Raw genomic sequence first — 23725 nt, 5'->3', positions numbered from 1 at the left:
GGGAGGGTGGGAAATAGACAACTACTTACAAATCCACACAAACAATAGTTACACATTAGGAGTAAAAAGAAACTATTTAGACAATTCTGAAAGCGCTAATATATCTCTAGCAAGAAGGGTTATTATTCTGAGCTGCTCTATTTCAACATGCATGTTTTGAACAGTTTTTTAAAAGGCTTAATTGGAGCTTATAAATACTTGAGATGACTGGTTTTATGTGAGCACATTATAGTTTCTAATATATGAGCAGATGCAACTATCCCAAGTATAGGAAACAGTCATCAATCTGTTCAGATAAAAGTAATCACCCAAGGGGCGCCTGGGTGGCACAGCGGTTAAGCGTCTGCCTTCGGCTCAGGGCGTGATCCCAGCGTTCTGGGTTCGAGCCCCACATCAGGCTCCTCTGCTATGAGCCTGCTTCTTCCTCTCCCACTCCCCCTGCTTGTGTTCCCTCTCTCGCTGGCTGTCTCTATCTCTGTCGAATAAATAAATAAAATCTTTAAAAAAAAAAAAAAAAAAAAAAAGTAATCACCCAAGGAAAACAAGCAGCCTTTCTTTCTTCCAAGATCTAACTTAAAGATTCGATTTGCAACAGTCCTCTGACTGTGGCCCTCAGACCCATAGGAGGGCATGGTACTATTTCAAGGGGGACTCCTGAGAAAGAATGACACCCAAGGAATCACCATCTCCTACTTCACCTGGATTTCCCTCCTTTGTCTTCTTATAATAAATTCTGAGAAATTTATGGAGTTATGGAATTGCTAGGTCAAAAAGTAATTAAAGAATCTGCCACAACTGTCAAACTGCTCTCAAGAAAGTTCACACCAATTTATTTTCCCAGTACCAGCTGTAACTTTTCAAAAGTCATTAACAAGTTGGGTTGAAGAAGGCCTCTCCAGACCTGTTAAATAAATTATGATTCAGACTGACCCAGAGTGGAATATTATAAATGCAGTGATTTCTTAAAAATTACTTAGATCTATACATATGTATTCAAGTGGAAAGTTGTCCACTATATATTAAGTGAAAAGAGCAAATAGCAAAACAGTATATACTGTATCATTCAAATTACATAAAAAGAGAAGTGTATCTAAATAGGTAGGCAGGTGAATATAGATAGCCAGGAAATCACGAGTAGCTCTAAGTCTGAAGGGTCAGAGAAAGAAGTCATCTTGGATCATTTTTCAAAGAAAACCATGGTGATATTTACTTTCATAATTAAAAAGGCCAAAAAACAAATGTCTTCCATTTCCACAAAACAGAGTAAAGAGACAAGAGATGAAAGGTCAGCAATGGTCAGGACATGGAACGACAGGAGTATACAATGCTGGCGGAAATATAAATTGGTACAACTCTGAAAGACAATCTGACACTACTGCTAAAGCTGAAGTCACGCTCACCCTACGACCCAGTAAGCCCTCTCCTAGATACCCGAAAAACTCTTCCTCGTGTGCCCTCAAACCTGCCAAGTGGGCTGCAAGAAGATAAGGAGTTTGCACCAGAATGTAAACCAACTACTTCACTAATAAGCACACTATTTAATTCAGCTGCCTTTGTTTCCCCATGGCAAGACTTTTTTTGATTCAAAAAAAAGTAGCACATTGATTTAAATTCTGGTGCATTTATCTTGTCACGGATTGCCACTGTGAGCACCACTGCACCAGGAGAAACAGTCACACAGCACCTTTATAACAGTAAAAATCTGGTAACAGCCTAAGAGTACAGCAAAAGAAAAATGGATAAGTAAATGGGATATATTAATATAACTCATAAAAAGAGTGTAAATGACTCAATTATTTACACACAAAAATATGGGTAAAAGTCTTGGAAACCACTGATAAAAAACAGTGAGTTAAAAAAATATAAGGGTTCCTGGTTGGCTCAGTGGGTAGAGCATGTGACTCTTGATCTCAGGGTTGTAAGTTTGAGCCCCAAGTTGGATATGGAGATTACTTAAAAATAAAATCTTTAAGGGGCACCTGGCCGGCTCAGTCAGTGGAGCGCGCAATTCTTGATCTCGGGGTTGTGAGTGTGAGCCCCACACTGCGTGTAGAGATTACTTAAAAACATTTAAAAAAATAGAAATAATTAAAAAATAATAAAAAATTAAAAACCTGGGTGGTGAGTACACAAGTATACATTGTTTTTATTATTTGTTATATCTTACTTACAGATTGCCCATAAATATAATTTTGTATCTAATTGGATGATTAATATAATTTTTTTTAATTGGACAAAATCATCGCTGCTCCTCCCTTACACCGAGTCCCTTGCTGGGCTCCAGCTTACCTGATAGCTGGGTGTCACGGAGTACTGAATTCCCGTAGCTGACTGCATGGTCTCGGACACTGCTTCATACACAGGAGGGGCAGGGGCAAGCACCCGGTGCTGGTGAGGAAAAGCCTCTGTGCTACCAGGGATCCGACGCTGCTGGGCCGCATACACCGGTGACTCCTGGTCATCCAAACGTCGCTTCATTCTGCGCTCATGCTCAGGGATGCACCACAAAACCTGCAGAGACCAAAAGCATCGAATGCAAACCAGTTAACACTCCAATGTTATGTATACAACTTAGGACCAGTCACCCAAATTTACTATATGCTCAGCTCCCAAAACAACTATTTACTTCATCCTAGAGACGACTGCTGGCTAGTTTAAGCGCATGCTTGCACACACAACCCCCAGAGTGGACAGCGTAACATAACTCAAAGACAGATGTTTAAGTAATAACACAGTCTGAATTAACTTGGGACTACAGAGTTGAAAAATAAGAATTTAAAATTCCAATTTAAAAACACAAAAATACACCTTTCTTTTCTTTATTCTCTAGTTCTCCTCAAAAGCCATCATTCCCAACATCAGTGACATATGCACATGCTACAAAAACACTGAAGTGCTGCTTTCTAACTCCTCTCAAAACCTAGTACTATAATTGTGGTCTAATTTTTAAAATATCAATTGTTTCAACAATTAAATGGTATCTTAAAGAGCAGTAGGCCAGGAGTAAGAGGACAATGGCTCTAGACTTGCCAATTTAAGGAGCTATGTACATTTCAACAACTTTCTCATTCATTCCCTGTGAGTTTGTTTCTCCAACTATAAAATGAGATGGTTGGAAAAGATCATTTTTAGATTACTTCTGACTCTAACATTCCTTAACAGTAAGGAGATTCCAGAATCGCTTATTAATAATATTCCTCTGTGGAGGGACAGACACTTTATTTCCTGCAGGATGCAAAAAGTCTAGTAATATTCCGGCTAGGAATCCAGTCTGGTCTTTTCAGGGCTTTTCCAACATCCAAAGCTTTTTCAAGGTAGGGTTCTTTACAACTTTATCTTCATTCCCCACAGTCCTACCACATCACACACTCAAATAATGACCATGCAGAAGGGAAAGAGTAAGAGTAATAGTTAGTATAATAATAGCATATAATGAACCCCAAGCACCATTCTACACGATTTACAAATATTATTATAATCCCCACAACAACCCTGTAAGCAAGGTGCTGTTATTCTCTATTTTATAAACGAGGGAACTGAAATATAAGGATTAAGTAAACTGTCCAAGGCTGCATAGCTAATAGGCAAAGCTGGAATATCAATCCACCAAGTCTACCTCCAGAGCCCGAATTCCCAACCACCGCAGTACCCCCCTACCTCTCACAGAAGAAGAAACGAAGGAAGAAGAGTCCCTTTACTTATCTAAGGCACACACGCACTGAGCAACTTCGGCTTTCTTTGACCTCTGCCACGCTTGGCTCCTTCATCCTTTCAGCCTCAACCCAACAAAGCGGGATGGCTTTGGCAGCATTCACTCTTTCAATTAGCAAAAATTCAGGGAGCAGTTATGAAGGTGGTAGGTGTCCTATAAAAGTTTAAAAACTACTTGGGAAGACCATATACAGACTCACTAGTAATCAAAGAAATACAGAGGAAAATGATACTTACCCCCAAAGCAATAGGCAAAAATTAAATAAGAAGGATGATATTGAGTGTGGGTGAGGGTATAGGAAAATACTACTGGCAGAAATTTTAATTGCCATAGGCTATGTGGTTGGCGACTTGTGGTATCCATTAAATTTTTAAATTTAAAATGGGCATACCCTTTCACCTAGCAATTCTACTTCTAGGTGTCTATCCTGAACATCGGCCAAATATATTTACTGCAGCAAAGTATGAAAAATCTAAATGTCTATCAATAACTGAATGAACTTGATACATCTATATTGGGAAAACTATGTAGCAATTAGAAAGACTGGGGTTCCTCTACAAAGAAAGCCCTTCAAAACATACTATTAAGTGAAAAGAACAAGCTACGGAATATATACAGTGTGATTTCAACACCCACACATAATGTACTCTTAAGATTTGTGCATCTCATTGTAAATTTTGCATCAGAAGGAAAAAGCTATAAACAAATACTGACTCTAGATAAGGATTCGCGTGCTGAAGTACTTAGGTGAAAGGGTACTAATGTTTGTATTTACTTTGAAATACATCAAGAAATTAAGTCTGGATTAATAGATGGAGGAATAGATACATGACAAAACAAGTACTATAAAAATGGTAATGTAAAATCTAGTGTGTATATGGGTGTTCACTATAAAATTTTATCAACTTTGCTGTGTATTTGAAATTGTTCTTAATAAAATGTTGGGAGGAAAGGCTAACGATACAAACCAACTCATGAGTGATACAACTAAGTACTAAAAATCCGGTAAGGAGTAGAAATGTGTATACTGGGAAAAACTCTACAGAGAAGGTAAATGTTTGGTTATATCTTGAAAATTAGGAATGAATTAGAGCATGGGGATACACAGGATGAGATTAAAATATTACAGTAACTTTGGACTTACGGGTGATAACAAGCCATTTACAGTCTTTGCCAATTCATTTACTCCACAAATAATTCCCAAGAATCTACACATGCCAGATGTGCTTTATGCAGGGGACCAGTACTGAATAGGACAGATTTCCTGCCCCACAACAAAGTCTTCCAAACACGACTGCTGTAAGTCAATGCGCTCCTCCCAAGAGTCCTGTCAGATGGGCACACCCAGAATGCTATTTAGAGGGAAAGTGATACTCCACAGAAATTAAGTGACTCGTTCAAGGTCACATGGCAAGGAGCTAGACTCTTGCTCCTTGGAATGCATGACCAATCTGGAGTAGAAATACTGGACAGACAATAGTATCCTCCTTGCAGAGAAGTACAATGAAATTCCAGACTATAAAGTATTCGAATGCCAAATAACGGAGCCACAAGAGTCAGACGCAAAGCTACTTTCAAGTCCTGCTTCAGCTGATATGATTTTCATTTGCCACTATGGTTTCCAACTGTTTCAGATTTGGAGCTTACACTGTTATCAGAACTCTAGTCTATGAAGACAGAATTTAAACAAGGAAAAAAAAGCACTCTGAGGGATAGAAACTACTGAAGAAGGACTAATGTGAACAAACAATGGCAGCAGAACACTAAAAAGTCATCTGTCCAAGTGTTATAATAAAAAGAGGGAATATCTCCAAATGATCATGCAAAGAAATCAAAATTCCCAAATAAAGCAAGCAGAGCAGGATAATTCTGATATCGCAGGGCAGTCTTCTGGAATAGCGTGGAACAACTGACAAGCCACTGTGTCACATTTCAGACAAATTTTAGAAGAGCAGAAGTAAAAGCTAACCCTTTCAGAACGATAAATATAAAAACCAATTTTCTAGTTCTACAACCTAAAATGTCTTTCATTACAGTAAAAAGTTGGCCTCGTAGAAATCCAGGCAGTTCTCCATTCTTATTAAAATCCAAATGGAAAATCCAACCTTAAAGAATCTTATCTTTTCACTTGGATTAAATATTACACATTAGGGGCACCTGGGTGGCTTAGTCGGTTAAGCATCCAACTCTTGATTTCAGCTCAGGTCCTGATCTCAGGGATGTGAGATCAACCCCTGCTTTATTTATTTATAAAAATAAATAATAAATAACAAATTTCATAAATTGGCTAAATAGAGACAACAGAATTAATTTAGTCAAGATAAGCTCAAAGTAAGAGAGTATATGGAACAAACTAAACTGTCCTATCCTGGAGGCTTTTAAGTATTCAATTTTCTTTTTGAAATGCATTTATTTTATGGTTGACCCTTCATAGTGCCTCTTTTTTTTTTTTTTAAGGATTTTATTTATTTATTTGACAGAGATAGAGACAGCCAGCGAGAGAGGGAACACAAGCAGGGGGAGTGAGAGAGGAAGAAACAGGCTCATAGCAGAGGAGCCTGATGTGGGGCTCAATCCCATAACGCCGGGATCACGCCCTGAGCCGAAGGCAGACACTTTAACCGCTGTGCCACCCAGGCGCCCCCATAGTGCCTCTTAATCTTGTACTGTTATCCTGAATTAGAGACATTTTTAAGTTCCCTTATTTATGTAATAAAAAAAATCCTCCGAAATTATTCTCTTATTGGTGGTCAGCATCACGTAAAATCATATTAAAATGTGTCCTGGTCAGTTTACATCAATAAATACTGTGGAAAATGGAAAGATCCTCTTCAAAAGCAAATAAATTTTTATCAAAGCATATAGTGAAATTTAATTATGTACTTCAATACAGTGCAATTGCCCACCATAGTCAACCTCAAAACCTGTCCAAAAATCCACTTTTGGAGGGGCACCTGGGTGGTGAAGTCAATTAAGCATCCAATTCTTGGTTTCGGCTCAGGTCCTGATCTCAGGGTTGTGAGATCAAGCCCAGTATCAGGCTCTGTGCTCAGCCCAGAGTCTGCTTAAGAATCTCTCTCCTTCTCCCTCTGCCCCTCCCCCTATGTGCTCTCTCTCTCTCTCTCTCACACACACACACACACACACACACACACACTCTCTCTCTCTCTCAGATAAATAAAAATAAATCTTAAAAAAAAAATCCACTTCTGGATTTAAATCTGCTAGAAAAGGAGGGGCGCCTGGGTGGCACAGCGGTTAAGTGTCTGCCTTCGGCTCAGGGCGTGATCCCGGCGTTACGGGATCGAGCCCCACATCAGGCTCTTCCGCTATGAGCCTGCTTCTTCCTCTCCCACTCCCCCTGCTTGTGTTCCCTCTCTCACTGGCTGTCTCTATCTGTCGAATAAATAAATAAAATCTTAAAAAAAATAAATAAATCTGCTAGAAAAGGAATCCCAGAATAAATGAAAAGGGCAATCTATTTAGATTTTTCATTTTACACAGAATAATAGGTCAACAAAGTTAACAACCCATTCTTCTTAAAACACAAGATCTAGTACCCAAGCTTCCCTGAATCAGTTTTACATTCTTCTAATGAGGTGGGCCTCAACCAGGAGAGTTTCCCCGCACACCCCCCCCCCCCCCCCGCAGCACATTTGTCAATGTCAGAAGCCATTTTTTGGTTGTCACAGTTAGGGGACAGTAGTGAGACTGGCATCTCATGAATTCCCAAACATCCTAAAATGCACAGGATAACCCTCCACAACAAAGAATTACTTGGCCAAAATATAACAGTGCCAGGTTGAGAAACCTGGACCTAATTCAATGCTACCCCCATTTGGTACATACCTTTTGTGAGCTTTGGTGGGATTATATCATACTGTAGTATGATAACAATTTTTACCAAGGTAGCTCAGAACAGTCATCTTGGTTGTTCAAAATATATCACTGCTTTCTTTATGACACGTGATTTACCTTGAACCCTTGGTGTATCAGAAAAACCTACCATTTACCATTTGGGTGAAAAACTTGATTAGAAACTTTAGTAAGAAGAATTTAAATAGCAGGGGCACCTAGGGGCACCCAGGTGGCTCAGTTGACTGGGCGTTGGACTCCGGATTTCCCCTCAGGTCATGATCACCGGGTCGTGGGATCAAGCCTCGCATTGGGCTCCAAGCCCCGTGGAATCAGCTTGGGTATCTCCGGCCCCTGCCCCCCCCTCCCAACGCAAGTGCCTGCGCACACACTCTCTCTCTCTCTAAATTAAATAAATAAATAAATCTTAAAAAAAAGAAAAAGGGCTCCTGGGTAGCTCATTTGGTTAAGTGGCTAACTCTTGATTTCAGCTGGCATCATGATCTCAGGGTTGTGGGACTGAGACCCAGGTTGGGCTCCACACTCAGCAGGGAGCCTGCATGAGATTCTCCTTCTCCCTCTCTGTTGGCCCCTCCCCCTCTCTAAAATAAAAATAAATTTCCAAAAAAGAATTTAAATAGCAAATCCTTATTTTTATTTCATATTTTCCTGGTTTTGAAGATATAAATACCCAAAATAGGCAATATCCTTTAAAATGCAACTGAATAGTCACCAACTATCACACGTGGAGTTGGAACATAGCCATTCTGTAAATTTCGATTTCAGATACATCTCTAGTAAAGTTCTAGCTTATCACCACTTTGGGAGTTTTTTTCTTTTTTGAATCACCACACACAGTACCTTGAAAATTTAATACTTAATTTTATTGGCAAGGAGAAGCATCTTCTTCCCTCCATAACTACTGGCATTCTCAGTTTTAGGGTAATAAACACCAATTAAAATGATCGATCCAACGTTTTTTTTTTTTCATTTCTATACCCTGTTTCCTTCCAATCCCCTCTGTACACTGCCTTTAGCATGTGTCCACTCACAAGTCAGTTTTGGTGCATAAATATCGTAGAAGATGAAAGAATACAATCGTATACCCTTTTAGCAAATTGAAATGGTTTTCATTCATGTTGAAACACTTCATTCTGAAGTCCGTCCTGCTAACAACTACCTGGATGAGGATATCACTATTTCTTACCCGCCCCTCAAAAACACATGGTGCATGCATTAAGTTCTTCATTCCGAGAAAATTCATCATATTGTCATCCAAAGACTACACGATCTGTGAACTGGCTCATGGTCAGTTCTACCATCATCACCCCAGTCTAGCCTGCTGCTGTCTGCTGGACCTCTTTTGTCCACTAGCTCCTCTGGTAGCTGTGAGGGGTCTTCCTCTGTTAGTTTTCTTCTCTTTGCCATTATAGGAGACAAAAAAATTAAGAATTACCAACTATGTTTCCTGAAAGCTTAAAAAAGTTGTAAAAATAGTATAAAAATGGTCATACACCTTTCACCCAGACTCCCCAAATGCTAATGTCTTACAGATTTTTAAGATGGTATCCCCCAACTTCTTGTACGCTGTCTAGGAAGATGCTGTAATGCTTCAGGCAAAGCAGTAAGAAAACTAAAGTGTAATAGTGATGATTTATTTTACCACTGCATTATCCTTCTAGGCAATGCCATCATTCTTCCCTTTTCTTATTATTTTAGTCTTTTGTAGCATAATAGGGAATAACTGATGAGCAATGATGAAATAATTCCTAGGATGATGAAACACCAAAATGTTTCAAGCTATAGGAAAACTAACATCATTAAGATCCCAAAATATAGTTCAGATGTATAATGGTAATAGTTAAAATGCGTTTATCCCATTAAAAAGAAAATAAGTAAATTCTCTTTGTTCCTTTTCTTTTTGAGAGAAAGAGAGTGTGGGGGTGGGGGGAGGCAGAGAGGGAGGATGAGAGAATCTTAAGCAGGCTCCGTGCTGAGCCACCCAGATGCCCCTCTCTTTGTTCTTTTAAAGACCTACAACAAAGAATAAGTCATGAAATATAAATCTTTACAGGTAGTTAGTACTGCTCAAAAAGAAACTCAAAAACTAAAATTGGGTCCTAACAATACTGATTCTGTAGGCAGAAAATGAACAGGAAACTTTAGTTCAATTTAAAAGTATTAAAAATTTTATCAATGTTAACTTTTTGATCTAGATCACTGTACTAGACACATTTGGGAAATCTGGGTGAAGGTTATATGACAATTCTTTGTATTATTTTTGCAACTTCTTTTGAAGTCTAAAATTACTTCAAAATGAAAAGTTAAAAAAATTAAGTATTAATAGTATAAGAATATGAAAGAAGGAAATCATCCTATAGTCTTGTTCTATAGAATATGAACATTTAGTTTATGTGACAAGGTTTCTTTCTTTCTTTCTTTCTTTCTTTCTTTCTTTCTTTCTTTCTTTCTTTCTTTCTTAAGATTTTATTTACTTATTTGAGAGAGAGAGAGAGAGAGAGAGAGAGAAAGAAAGAGGACAAGCAGGCAGGAGTGGGAGAGGCAGAGGGAGAAGCAGACTCCCCGCTGAGCAGGGAGCCTGACGCAGGGTCTGGGGATCATGACCTGAGCTGAAGGCAGACACCCAACCAACTGAGCCACCCAGGCGACCCATGACAAGGTTTCTATAAATGAACTGAGAATGGTATAAAACAACAGACTGAACATAAATAACAGAAGAAAAGCTAGCTATAGCTATCAAGAAAGCATTATAAATAGGACTCAGTCAGTTAAGCATCCAACTCTTAATTTTGGCTCAGGTCACGGATCGCAGGGTCGTGAGATCAAGTTCCCCTTTGGGCTCGTGCTGAGTGTGGAGCCTGCTTACAATTCTCTCTCTTGCCCTCTCCCTATGCCCCTCCCAGCCTCGCACTATCTTGCTCTCTCTCAAAAAAGAATAGGACTTGAGACAGTTAATGGGCTAGGTAAATGTGTCACTTAACCTCATCCTATCTTTCTCCTATTAGCTGTATGTCTGGATCTTTCTCCTATTAGCTATATGTCTGGCCCCACAAAGGCCTGGGCAGTTACACCCTTAACCCACTTTGTATCCTCACTGTGCATAAGCATACAATCTTGTGTATGGTAGAATTCAAATCATTCACTCATTCATGCATGCAACCTCTAATGTTTATTGAGTACATACTATGTGCCAGGCATTCTTCTAGGAGCTGGGGATATAGCAGTAAACCAAACAAAAATCTCCTCCTCCATGAAATTTACATTTTAGCAGGAGAAAAAGACAGTACACGAAGTGTTCAGAACACTAGACAGTGACAAGCGCTAAGAAGAAAAAGAAGAGAAGGGTTTTTGAAATTTGGTCAGATACGACTGACCAAAGAATACCTCATCGATAAGGTAACTTTTGAGTAAAAGAAGTAGAGAGCTAACCATGTGGAAATCAGTGAAGAAGCATTATAGGCAGAGGGAACAGGAAATGCAAAGACCCTGATGCATGTATGTGCTTAATATTTTCCAAGAACAGCAAAAAGGCTGTAAAACTGGAACAGAATGGAGGAAAGACAGACTGGTAGAAAATGAAGTAAGAGAGGTAATGGGGTTGGGGGTAGTAGGTAAGAAGTATATCGTGTTTGTTCTCAGAGGTCATCATAAGGACTCAAGCTTAATAATCAGACTGAAATGGGAAGCCACTGGTGGGTTTTAAGGAGAAAAGTGACATGGTCTGAGTTAGGTTTTAAAAGACACACTTGGACTGCTGTGCCAACAACAGCCTAAAGAGGGGCTGAATAACGAAGCAGAGGGAACAGTTAAGGTAACTGAAATAACCCAAGCTAGAGGTGTACTTGCATTCACTGCTATAGTTGGGAGTAAGGGTGGGGGTGGTGGTAGTTTTAAGTGATCAAATTCTGGGTAATATTTTGAATATAGAGCAAATAGGATTTGTTGAAGATCAAATATAAAAAAGACAGAAAAAAAGTCAAAATGCCTATTAAATATCCAAGAGGAAATATGAAGTGGGACACTGGTTATGTTTGTCTATAGTACAGCGGAGAGGCCCCCAGTTAGAGAAATTTGGGAGTTATCAGCATTGTTTGGATTTTAGAAAGGTGAGAGAGTACACAAGGTAACGCTCCTTAATTAAGCACATTCACATTTCTGCACCAAGTGAGACGGTCTAGACCAGGCTGGTGGCCCTTAATTAGTTGTGGAACCAAATTTACCAAAAAACAAACAAATAAAAATTCTTGTGCTTCAGAGCTACAGATTAGGGATTATAGACCTGTATATCCTTCAACAGTCCACAAAACAGCAAGGATATCTTAACAGCAGGACCGAGGAAGTGCTCCCAGCTCTAAGTACAAATAACACGCAGACACACAAGGCACAAGGATGGCCAAAAGCAAAAGAACGGAAGGGCAAAAAAGAGAGGTATGCCTCCGAAACTGCTGTTAATCAATGCCTAACTTCGAAGCCAATTGCAACTAAACATATAGCCTCTAGTCAGCAAACTTCAAAATGCAATTTGAGTTCAGTTTATACACTTTCTATCACCTATTACGTGCAAATTTATCCTAGGCACTGAGGCTACAACGAAAGTCAAGTCTCAGTCTGGATGGACTAAGTCATTGGTGCAGCTCTTGCTGAGGAAAACCAGTTGCCCCACAAATGTATAGGGACAAAAACCTCTATATATTTGCTTATATATGACAACAAATCTTACTAGGCATGTCTTTTGAAGAAAGTAACCCAAAAGGAAAGTTACATAATTACAGAAGTGAAGGTTTTTCAGTATTTTTAATATGTTGTTAAAAGGCAATTAAGACATTATTGCCTAAAGACAATTAGAATTTATATTTGGGGACGCCTGAATGGCTCAGTTGGTTACACATCTGACTCTTCATTTTGGCTCAGGTCATGATCTCAGGGTCATGGGATCAAGCCCCACATTTGGCTCTGCACTGAGCAGTCTGCTTGTCCCTCTCCCTCTGCCAACCCCACCCCCCAAAATAAATAAAATCTTTTTTTGGGGGGGTTATTTATTTATTTAACACAGAAGAGAAACAGAGAGAGTACAAGCAGGGGGAGCAGCAGGCAGACGGAGGGGGAGAAGCAGGCTCCCTAAGCAGGGAGCCTCATCTGGGGCTTGATCCCAAGACCCCGTGATCCCAGGGCCACGAACTGAGCCGAAGGCAGATGCTTAACCGACTGAGCCACCCAGGCGCCCCTCAAATAAATAAAACCTTAACAACAACAACAACAACAACAACAACAACAACAAAAGTTGCAGGGGCACCTGGGTGGCTCAGTCGGTTAAGCATCTGACTCTTGATCCAGCTCAGTCTTGATCTCCAGGTCGTGAGTTCAGGCCCCACGTTGGAGGGAGCCTACTTTAAAAAAAAGAAAAAGTGGCACACATGCACACACACACAAAGTGGCACAAAACCAAAATTCTCTGAAATATCTGTAAAAAATATAATGCAGTAATGGTGGTATACAGACTAGCCTGCTGGGTATGCTGCTGGATAACCTTAACCTAAACAAAAAAGTATCCAGAATTATTTACTTAAGCTGTAACCAGAAAAAGATAAAAATCCCAAGATATTACTTCTACTACTCACTTACTGAAGTAGAAATAGGAAGACATGTGAAGGAAAGGAAGTATTAGGGAACAATAGTTGGCCATATTAATGTATCCTGAGCTTGACAAGGTAGCAGTAACATATGTGCCAAGTCCATAATTTCTTCACTGATTCTTAAACACCTTCCAAAGCAAAGCAGTAGAAGCAATCAGGTCTGCAAACTGAAGAGCACAGGATTCACAAACTCTGGAAGAGACTACAATTCATGGGCAAATTTCAATATAATGCCACTTCTTCTAACACCCCAAAGCACTCTCGGGGGCTACTTTGAGATGTCTAAGGTCATTCATTTAACAACTTGCTTCAAGTGGATCTATGATTTCAGGCTTCACCCTCCTGCTGCTCATTCAGTGTCTTCTCTTCCTCCACCCCTAAGGTACGCTCTCCCTCCTCTGAATTCCTTTCAGCCCTCTGTAGTTGACTCTTATGGCACTCAATCTACACTGATGTGTAGTAAAATCATCATGTATGTATTTGCCTTTCTTTCTAAGAATGTAAGCTTTTCTGAGACAAAAACTCTTCCTGTATCAACCCAGGGCTATTTAAGAAGGTGGTCAAGAAATGGGTATTGACTCAATTCCCCTTTAGAATCTGAGTCCCAATCTTTTCCCTCAAAGCTGCTTTCAAAAGCACACTGCTGGATCCTCAAAAAATTAAACACAGAATTACCATTTGCTCCAGCAATTCCGCCTCTGGGTATATACCCAAAGAATTCAAAGCAGGTCTTTGAAGAGATATTTATATATCCAAGGGCTTCCGGCATTATTCACAATAGCCAAGAGATGGCAACAACCCAAATGGCCACTGATATATGAATCAACAAAAGGTGATATATACACATAATGGAATATTATTCACCATTAAAAAGGAAGGTAATTCTGACAAGTGCTACAACATGGCTGAACCCTGAGGACAGCATGCTAAGTGAAATAAGCCAGACACAAAAGGACAAATACTGTATGATTCCGCTTACGTAAGATACCTACAGAAGTCAAACTCACAACGACATTAAGTAGAATGGTTGTTGCTGGGGCTGGGGAGAGATTTAAAGGGGCTGCTGTCGGGGCACCTGCGTGGTTTAGTCGATTAAGCGACCAACTCCTGATTTCAGCTCAGGTCATGATCTCAGGGTCACTCAGCGGGGAGTCCGCTTCTCTCTATTCCTTTCCCTAGCTCTCCCTCTGCCCGCCTCCCCCCCCCCCCCCGCTGCTCCTCCACCTCGTGCACACACTTGTGCACTAAAATAAAAAATTCTTTAAAAATAAATAGATAGATAAAGGAGCTGTTGTTTAACGGGCACAGAGTTTCAGTCTGGGAAGATGAAAAATTTCTGGAGATGGATAGTTGTAATGGTTGCACAACAGAGTTTACTTAGTGCCACTGAATTCTACACTTACAAATAGTTAAATAGGTAAATTTTGTTGTATATGTTTTACCTCAATTGATTTTAAAAGCACACTGCTCCTTCTCTGTTAACTATCCTTAGACCAGACACAAATGAAGTATAGAGTTAAGAGCAGGGGCTCTGGAACCAGAACATGGCCACCTGCCACAGTTCTAACCTGTCACTGTCCCCTTATCTTTAAAACAGGGACTTCATAATACCCACTAGACCGGGTTAATAAATGTACAGTGCCTAACTCAGTGCCTGGGACATAATAAGGGCTCAATAAATTAAAGTTCTTATTGGGGTGTATGGGTTAAGCCTCCCCACTCGGTTTCGGCTCAGGTCATCATTTCAACCTGAGCTGCCACGGAGTCTGCTTGAGATTCTCTCTCCCTCTGCCCCTCCAGCTTGTCTGTGCACACACTCTCTCTCTCTTTCTAGGATAAATAAATAAATTTTTATTAAAAAAATTTTTTTTAAATAAATCTTTAGGAAAAAAATGAAAGTTCTTATTTTTCAAGCGGACAGAGGGTATAGTTTTAAAATGCATGTTAATGGGGCACCTGGGTGGCTCAGTTTGTTAAGCAGCTGGCTCTTGATTTCAGCTCAGGTCATGATCTCAAGGTCCCGCGATGGAGTCCCCGTATTGGTATGGGGGGGGGGGTCTGTACTCAGCAGGGAGTCTGCTTGCGGATTCTTTCTTTCTCTCCCAGTGCGCCTCCCCCCCCCCACCTTGCATGCACATGCTCTCTCAAATAAATATTTTTTAAATAAAAAGCATGTTAATTATCATTTTTAGGAGAATCTACAGAAAATAAAACTTAACAACTCTTACAAGCATTACTCAGAAGAAGGAGAATGCCTTTTTTTTTTCTTAAGATTTTATTTTTTTATTTGTCAGAGCGAGCAAGAGCAAGAGAGAGCAAGCAGCAGGCGGAGAGGAAGAACCAGGCTCCCTGTCGAGCAAGGAGCCCAATGCGGAACAGGACCGGAGCGGAACCAACTGAGCCACACAGGCATCCCAAGAAAGCCTTTTAAAGCACTTCACTAGATTACTGAATGACATGGACATAATCTTTTTTTTTTAAGATTTTATTTATTTATTTGACAGAGAGACAGCCAGAGAGAGAGGAAACACAAGCAGGGGGAGTGGGAGAGGAAGGAGCAGGCTCACAGTGGAGGAGCCTGATGTGGGGTTCGATCCCATAACGCCGGGATCACGCCCAAGGCAGACGCTTAATGACTGAGCCACCCAGGCGCCCCTGGACATAATCTTTTAATTCCGACTAAAATTCAAACCCATCAACATCTGTCTTGAAAAGATCTCTAGTTATCTTGTCTGTACTTAAGATGTAAACAGGACTATGCTTTGCCAAGAATCTTATCAAATTACTACATACCTCTTTCCTTAGAATATGAAAAAAACAATCGCACTCTTAGGGTAAAACCTTAAGTACAAAATGCCAATCTATCTAGGGTCTTAACTCTGACAAAACTATAAGGAAATATCATACTGATATTTGGAGAGGTAAGAAGCATTTATGAAAACTTTCCGAATATAGTATATCCAGGTTCTTACCTGAATCCTTAAAGCATACGTGGGACTTCTGACCCTGGTGCCCCAAGCGACAACATATTAAGGGCATGATTTACATCTTCTGTGTTTCCCAGCAGACAGCACTGCCAATGGTAGGAACAACTATGTGTTGACCAAACCTTCCTCAGTGGTAGACTCTCCACTATCTTCACTATCTTTGGCAGTTTTTAACATCAGAAAAGATATCCAGGCTTTCTGCCTCCACACCAATTCTAATACAGTCACCATCACTCAAACGAAAAAACTACCTCTGCCACTGCTACTTCCTTAACCAAGGTGGGACTTACTCTCTTCATGTGAATATAGGGCAGGGCATCAAGCTCTCAGTCCCAACTGAACAAAGCACAAATCTAGAATTTAAGTTCAGTTCAGGTATCAGCCAGAGGGCTTGCTCAGGTATTAGTCTACAAATATATTCCTTCCATGTTTATTTTCTCATGAAAAATACCAAAACCACGTAATTTCTCTTAAGAAAAGAGAATGTATCAAGTCAGAGCAAAAACTTCATTTAAAATAGTTGGGGTGCCTGGCTGGCTCAGCCAGAAGACCATGCGATTCTTGACATCGTTGAGTTCGAGCCCCATGCTCAGTGTAGGGATCACTTAAAATTAAAAAAAAAAAAAAAAAAAAACCTTAGGGGGCGCCTGGGTGGCACAGCGGTTAAGCGTCCGCCTTCGCCTCAGGGCGTGATCCCGGCGATCCAGGATCGAGCCCCACATCAGGCTCTTCCGCTATGAGCCTGCTTCTTCCTCTCCCACTCCCCCTGCTTGTGTTCCCTCTCTCGCTGGCTGTCTCTATCTCTGTCGAATAAATAAATAAAATCTTAAAAAAAAAAAAAACTTAAAAAAATAAAATTGTTCATTAAACATGAAATGTCCTAAGGCAACTCCCCAATACACGTCGGAGGGCAATGCTACGAAAGTCACATACACAAAACTACATTAGTCCTCGACTTCACCCTCTCTGTAACAAAACAGGCCAAGAACACTATGTTTTACAGAATATAAATAGAAATGGTCTAGATGTTCTAACAGAATTACATAAAACCAGAAGAGAAGATTTTTCAAGAACACCTATAGTTACCTAAATTGCAACTTATTTCTTTGTGAAATTAAGCTTACATAGCAGAACCACCTGTATGTACAATGAAAGCATTCGAAAATGCAAGAGCCGAAGAAATCAGAGTATTTTATTCAGTCTGAGGTTTTTTTTAAATCACCATCTTTTATAAACATTTCGTTTTAAATAGTAAAATGTAAATCCAACCCTTCCTTTTCTAAATCTCAGCCTAGTTAAAGACTTTTTCTGGCTAACAGGGTTTGAAGTCCTAAAGCACCTAACAGTGGCCAAGCCTAACTACCCACCACCCTATTGGCTCAAAGGAAACCCCGCCCCGTACAGCCACAGTAACCGAACAGCAAGGGAACTCCAAGAAAGGTTGTCCCCGGCCACATTTCTAGTCTCTGATGACTCTCCGCCCCTCCCCCCACAATCACCGCTGCGGAAGCATGGTCACAGCACGAGCAGCCACTCCACCGCAGACTCCAACCAAAGGACCTTGATCACCTCTCCCAATAATTACATTTCGGGGGGGGGGAGTGGCGGTGTTCATGCTCCCACTCTCCAAAGCTGAACGGTGCCATCTACGCGGCGTGGAGCTAAGCAGAGACAGCAGCTCTGGCACCCAGCCCTCCTGCCCCAGGCAAAAGGCATGGCCGAGCCACAAGAGTAAGTCCTGACACCTCCGCAGCTCAGAGTCGGCGGGAGCCCCTCCCACCCCACGGAGACGTAGGGCGGGGCAGATCTGGGCGCCGCGACTCCAAGCCAGACCGGACAGCGGGCTTTCCCGAACCCCGCCTCACTTGCCAAGGAGGCGGAAACCGGGGGGAGGGGGAGGGCGGCCTGGGGGAGTGGCATCGCCGCTCCGTACGGCCCCTCCGGCCAACCGGATCCCGAGAAGGCGGAGGAAAGCAGACTTCACGCCCCCTCCCTGCCGCGCCCCGAAGCCACACGCGGGAGACCCCTTCCTCGTCCCCCAACCCCAGCATGCCAGTGCGCGGCTGCCCAGCCGATGCCCCGCCCACCTCGGGAGGACTGGAGAGGTGGTCGACCGCAAACAGCACTTAGCCAGGGCCGGCCCCGCCCCTTTCTCCACAATCGCACGCGCGCGCCGGCCCCGCCCCTGAGCGGCGGCGCGAGAGCCCGCCCCCTCCGCGCGCACCGGGACTACGCTCTCCTCCCCCTCCCGCACGAAGAGCTACCCCGCTCCGCCCCCCACCCCCCTCACACATCCACACACCTCCCGCCCGCCTGCTCTACGGGAAGCCAAGGAGGTCAGCCCCCCCCTAAAAATACACACCCTCGAGTCCAGCGTAACCCGCCAGCAGGCTCCCCGCCCCGACCCTGGCCCGGCGTGCTCTCACCGCAAAGCTGCTTCGGCCGCTCCTCACTGCGTGTCCCTCTCGGCGTGAGCCTCGGGCTCAGCAGGGAGGCCCCGAGAACGGCGCAGGCACAGGCCCGCCGAAGCGGACTGGCAGCCTCCTCTCCGCTAACGAAACGGTCACAGGCCCCGGTGCCCAGACTGGGAAGGAGGGAGGGAGGGAGGGAGGGAAACTCCGAGGGGGGAAGGGGAGGGGGGGAAAGATGGAGAAACCGTCTCCGCCGCCTCTACCGCCGCGGCCGCTTCTCTGTTACCCGGGAAATCCCGCCCACTCCCCCGGCCCGCCCCGCAGAGGGAAGACTCAACTTCGCTCCACCACAGGCCGCATTATCCGCCCGTCAAAGGTTTAACCAATCGCTGCGCCCTGCCTGCCGGCTGCCCGCCCCTTCCCCCTCGACTGGGAGGGGAGGGGGAGCCGCTCACCTTCTCCACGCCCCTATTGGCGGGGAGCTTCCCTAACTCAACCCCGCCTATTGGAGACGAATTGCTGAATCCCACCCCCACGCCTCAACACTATTGGAGGAAGCAGGGGAGCTCTTCATGTCTCATTGGAGGACTCCACATATCCCGCCCCGTGCGGTCTCAGCCACAGGCCCAACAAGTCGGCTCCCGCCCTCGCCGGTCGTCGCATTGGAAGGCTATCCCCTGGCTCTCTCGCTGCCCCAGGAAGGTAAGTAACCGATGTGGGGTAAAATGTCCGTGTGAGACAGGCCCCGCCCCCAACCACCCGATTGGATATCTCGGCGCCGGTAGCAGCCTCCATTGGCCAGGACGCCCGTCCAGAAAGGAGCTGACTCCGCCCCGCGCGAGGAGGCCGAACCTTAGCAGTCCTTTTGTGGAATGTTTACACTAGAGACTGAAGTGCAGAGAGTTCCAGGGCCCGAAACAGGAGGGGGCGCAGAGCTCAGCAGCTGAGATCCGAAGCCCAGGGATTTGAAAGGGAGAGGCAGCAGCACTACCACCGCGGAGGACTCCTTACAAGAAAAAGAAAGAAAGAAAGAGAACCTCATCCTATCCAGTTCTCTCTACAATTTATATTTCCGCACGCTGCCTCCTTGTAAACACAAATATCCGGAGCAATCGGATCCGTACAGCTTCTTTCAGTACGTACAGAATTAAGAGCTGGAGACCAAAGCCGAAAAATAACCCCAGTAGTTGCCAGCCGGCAGCTAGGGGTGGCTGCACACTTCTAACACCGACAATCCCTAAACTTGAGTGTGCAGTCCTAAGAGGGCGGAGATAACCAAAATGAAGGCAGGGCCCTAACAGCCACCGCCCTGGCAAGCCTCCGGAAGGCGGAGCGTGAGGTCTGAGGCGTTTGCGATCTCCAGGGTAGATCTGGAGGCATACTCGAACTCGAACTGAGTAAGGAGACCAAACAGGCCACAGTATAAATGAACCTTCACCCCACACCTCATACAAAGAATAAAAATTCCACAGTTGGTGACAAAAGATAAGAATGGCTGTTCACCTACTCCTGTGGCCAACAAGTTTTAATGGCGTCCCTAGGCCTTCTCATTACAGAGCTTCAAACACACAGAGACAAAGTGCTTGCAATGCCTAGGTTGCTTTTATTTATTCACCAAATGGGGCGGAGAACGGACGCTGGCCCTGCTTTGGGGGGCGCTCAAGGAGCGCCAGGAAAGGAGGGGGCGGGACTAGAGTTTTCCCGCTCTCCAGCAAAAAGGCTACTCCCCCAAGAGAGCCGTGTCAGTCCCCAAGTGGCAGGCCCCAGGGAACCCGCTCCCAGATCCTACCTTGTCCTCCTCCGCAATCCAGCGGAGACGACAAGGAAACCAGCGTTGGCAACAGGTGGGCCTGACTCCAAGGATGACTTCGAGCCGCAAGGACGAGGCAGTGAACTGTGAACTCCATGAGTAGCTAACAGATAGAGCCAAGCCCTGCCCCAGGACGGAGCTCTAAAATTAAGTCACACCAACGAAAGCGACCCTCGAGTCAAACCTCTCCGAGGTTAGAAAGAAGCGGCACCTCTGCAGAACTTACTGAGGGTACGTTCCACTCTGGGCCGTCCCCTGCTCCCTGGATTGGGTGCCACACGACGCTCCACCTGGATCTCAAGAACCACTTCGAATCCAAGCAGGATTGGGCCGCCCCCGACTTCTCTGTCAATAGGGGGTGAGCCACCCTGGACCTTGCCTAAGGCACCCAGGCCAATCGTAGGTTGCTCAGAGTTTTAGATAAAACCAGCTTAGAACAAGCTGCCAGCGTCCGCAGCGTTCTCAAGCTTAAATTCAGGGCGATCTCCGTAAAGTCAAGAGGCGCGGGAATAGCCAGGCCGCAGGGTCACAACTTTAGTACTGGGCGGGGAAGGCCAGATCCCACCCCTTCTCCCAACCCCTGCAGAACCCCTGAAGCCGAGGCCCCCGAAATCCACTCATGCCATTAACCTCTAACTTCATCGCAAAGCTACCAGATCTCGAGCCTTAGAGGAATCATTGTGTGCCTTCTCAGCTCTCTTCGCCCTCTTCCCCGCCCCCTCCACCAAGGACTCCAAACCCGGGACTTCCGGGCGGGAGGACAGTTCGAAGGAGCAAGGCGGGACTCACACATGTGCGGAGCGCGCACACAGGCTAGGGGAGGGGGCGGAGAACGGGGGTGGACTTCCCCCTCCTAGCTCACTCGGGCGGAGGGGGCGGAGACTATCCATCTCACCAATCAGGAGTGGGGGCGGGACCTTGCGACTCACGTCAGCCGCAGGAATCCTCCCTCCGCCCTTCACGGAAAAAAATCCTAGCAACTTAAACTCCAGCCCGGCCTCCGATAGGCGGAGCTCGAGAGAATGTCACCCAGTCGAGAACCGAGAAGGAAAAAAGGGAGTCTCGCCCAGCCAGTGGAAGACAAGAGAAGGCGGGCCCTCCAGAGGAGCCCGAGGTGGGTGGAAGAGAGAGGGAAAGGCCCCGCCCCTCAGCTCCCCTCCGGGCGGGTTGCACAAGCAGCGGCTGGAGTAGATAGTAAACAGGCTAGGCCAAGGAGTGGAGGCCGGGGTAGCCCTGCGCTCCGTGCGCCCAGGCCCCGGCGCCTCCTCTCCCGGCACGCCCCACTCGACCCCGGCAGTTAGCGCCGGCGCCCCGCCTTCCAGCCAGCGGCCGCCATCCCGGCTGACAGGCGCGCCCCCCGCGCCCCTCCCCGCCCGCTGATGCATTTCCTTTTCCCGATTCCGAGCGTGGAGACTGTTTTCCCAGTTTCCGACCTTCACTGCCCCTTTCAGGCCACCCCCTCGTGGGCGCGCTCACACGCCCGCGCCCCCGCCCCCGCCCCATCAGCGAGCGAGCCTCACGACCGGGGGAGGGGAAGGGAGCCGCCGCCGCCACCGCCGCCGCCGCGGCCGCGGCCGCCTTGGGGTGGGCGGGGAAGGAGGCAGCTCCATGTTTGCAAGAGGATCAGCTGGGGCCGCGGGTCGAAGCCGCCACCGAGTTCCTGGAGGTTTTCCACACCCCCGGGCCGAGTTCCGCGCGGGCTCGCGGCCTGGCGGGTTCCGGCGCCGAATGCTGGCTTTACTGCCACGGCCCGGGAGTTCGGAGAACACAGACCGGCGCGCGGAGCTAGTGCCCAGGCGCTGGGGGCTCTTTCCGGTGGCCTCCTCCGCCCCTCCCGCAAGTCCGGCGTTGCCCCCGCCCCCAGAGTCCATAACAACCGCGGCCCACGGCACCCGCGCCTCTCCGGATCGTGCCCACCGCCCCCTCCGACAAGTTTGCGGACCGAAACAAAACCCTCCGGGAGGCTGCCGCCCTCGCCCAGCATGGTTAGCGGGGAAAGCCGCGGGCTCCGGCTCGCTTGCTAACTCCAGCTCTCCACCAACTCCGGGCGCCGCGGGCTCAGTGGGCCTGGCCCGCCGGGCTCAGGCCGCCGCCCCCTGCCGAGCCCGCGCGCCGCAGCCCGGGCTCGGTTCCAGTCGGCGTACGGAATATCCCCTATTTTCTTCTTTACAATAATTTTTTTAAAAGGCATTCCAGGAGCGAAGGGGGAGGGAATCTCCCCCTGCCCTCCCCTTACCCAGTCTGCCGCCGAAACCTACCGAAACCGACTGCTCGGTGAAATAAACTAGGCAGCACGGCCGGCGCACTGGCGACCCCGGGCCGGGCCAACCCCCTCCCCACGAATCCAGCCCGGCTTGGAAACACACACACTGGCGAGCGGGCGGCGCCAAGAGCTCTCCTTCCTGGCCTGCCCCGCGCCTCCCTCGGCCGCCGGACTCCAAGCCTCCCCTAGCTCCGTCCCGGGGCCCGCGGCGCCCGCACCGTGGCGGACCGGCCTGAGCGACTGGCCAGCGAGCTAGCCCCCCAAACGCCAGAGATTGGGGAGACCAAATTAAAAGCAGCTGTTTAACATACCTTCCGAGCCAGGCGAGGAGTCCTGAATGGGGGGGAACGCCCCCCACGGGCCATTGGCTCCCCGGCGCTAGCGTCAGTCAGCCTGGGCCCGCCTCCTCCCCTCGCTCCGCCTCTTCCCCTTCATTGAACGCTCCCTCCCTCCAAAAAACATTAAATAAATAAATTAAACTAGCCGCGAGTGGGAAGCGCATCCGTGGCAGAGGCCCCAGTCTCTCCGGTACCGCTTCCTCGAGTTTCTTGAGACCCTTGGACTGCAAGGAGACCTAAGACTCAGAGATCCGTAGGGTGGACTCGGAGGAGGACTCAGCGGGGCTACCCGGCCCCACTTCCATCGCACTCACACCCGATTTGGAGCTGGGTAGGGGAGGCTGGTAGGGACACCCTAGCGACTGGCTGGAATGTCCCGACTCCCCAGGCTGTGTAACCTAATCGTGTCCGGCCCATTGTGTTAGCGGCTACCTAAACATGAGTGGTGTAAGCTGCAAGTCCTGCGTTCAGGCAACAGGCGCTTGTCTGAGCACCTACCGTGGGTGAGGCAGACACATTCATACTGCACCTGCTTCTGAGTGCTATTACAGAGGCCGGATGAGATGCTCTCTCTGTACCCTTCAAGGGCTCCAGACCTACCCGAGTTGATGCTACAGCAAGAGCTAAGTAAGGCAAGGCAGAAATGTATATATAAATAGACATAGGAGCTCAGAGCAGGGAGATTCTTCCTAGCT

General features: G+C 45.9%; 1 protein-coding gene across 2 annotated transcripts in view; it reads right to left on the bottom strand.

The window, feature by feature from the left end:
* SIN3A (SIN3 transcription regulator family member A) overlaps positions 1 to 23043 on the bottom strand; it is a 70877-nt gene extending 47834 nt beyond the window's left edge. The window contains exons 1-2 of one of the 2 annotated variants that reach the window (XM_045795152.2): positions 23004 to 23043; positions 2290 to 2511 (exon numbers count right to left, since the gene is read on the bottom strand). In XM_045795152.2, coding sequence (XP_045651108.1) covers positions 2290 to 2478 — 189 coding nt within the window. In that variant the 5' untranslated portion in view covers positions 2479 to 2511; positions 23004 to 23043. Of the gene's footprint in view, positions 1 to 2289; positions 2512 to 18634; positions 18901 to 23003 lie in introns of those variants that run through there. The other variant, XM_045795149.2, reaches the window with a different exon arrangement.
* Positions 23044 to 23725: the final 682 nt, after the last annotated feature.

This window comes from Ursus americanus, chromosome 28, assembly GCF_024610735.1.
Source record: "Ursus americanus isolate L20-20 chromosome 28, mUrsAme1.1.p, whole genome shotgun sequence".
In the NCBI taxonomy this organism is placed as follows: domain Eukaryota; kingdom Metazoa; phylum Chordata; class Mammalia; order Carnivora; family Ursidae; genus Ursus; species Ursus americanus.
Note: the sequence above shows the minus strand (reverse complement) of the source record. Positions and strands in the feature narration are given on the sequence as shown.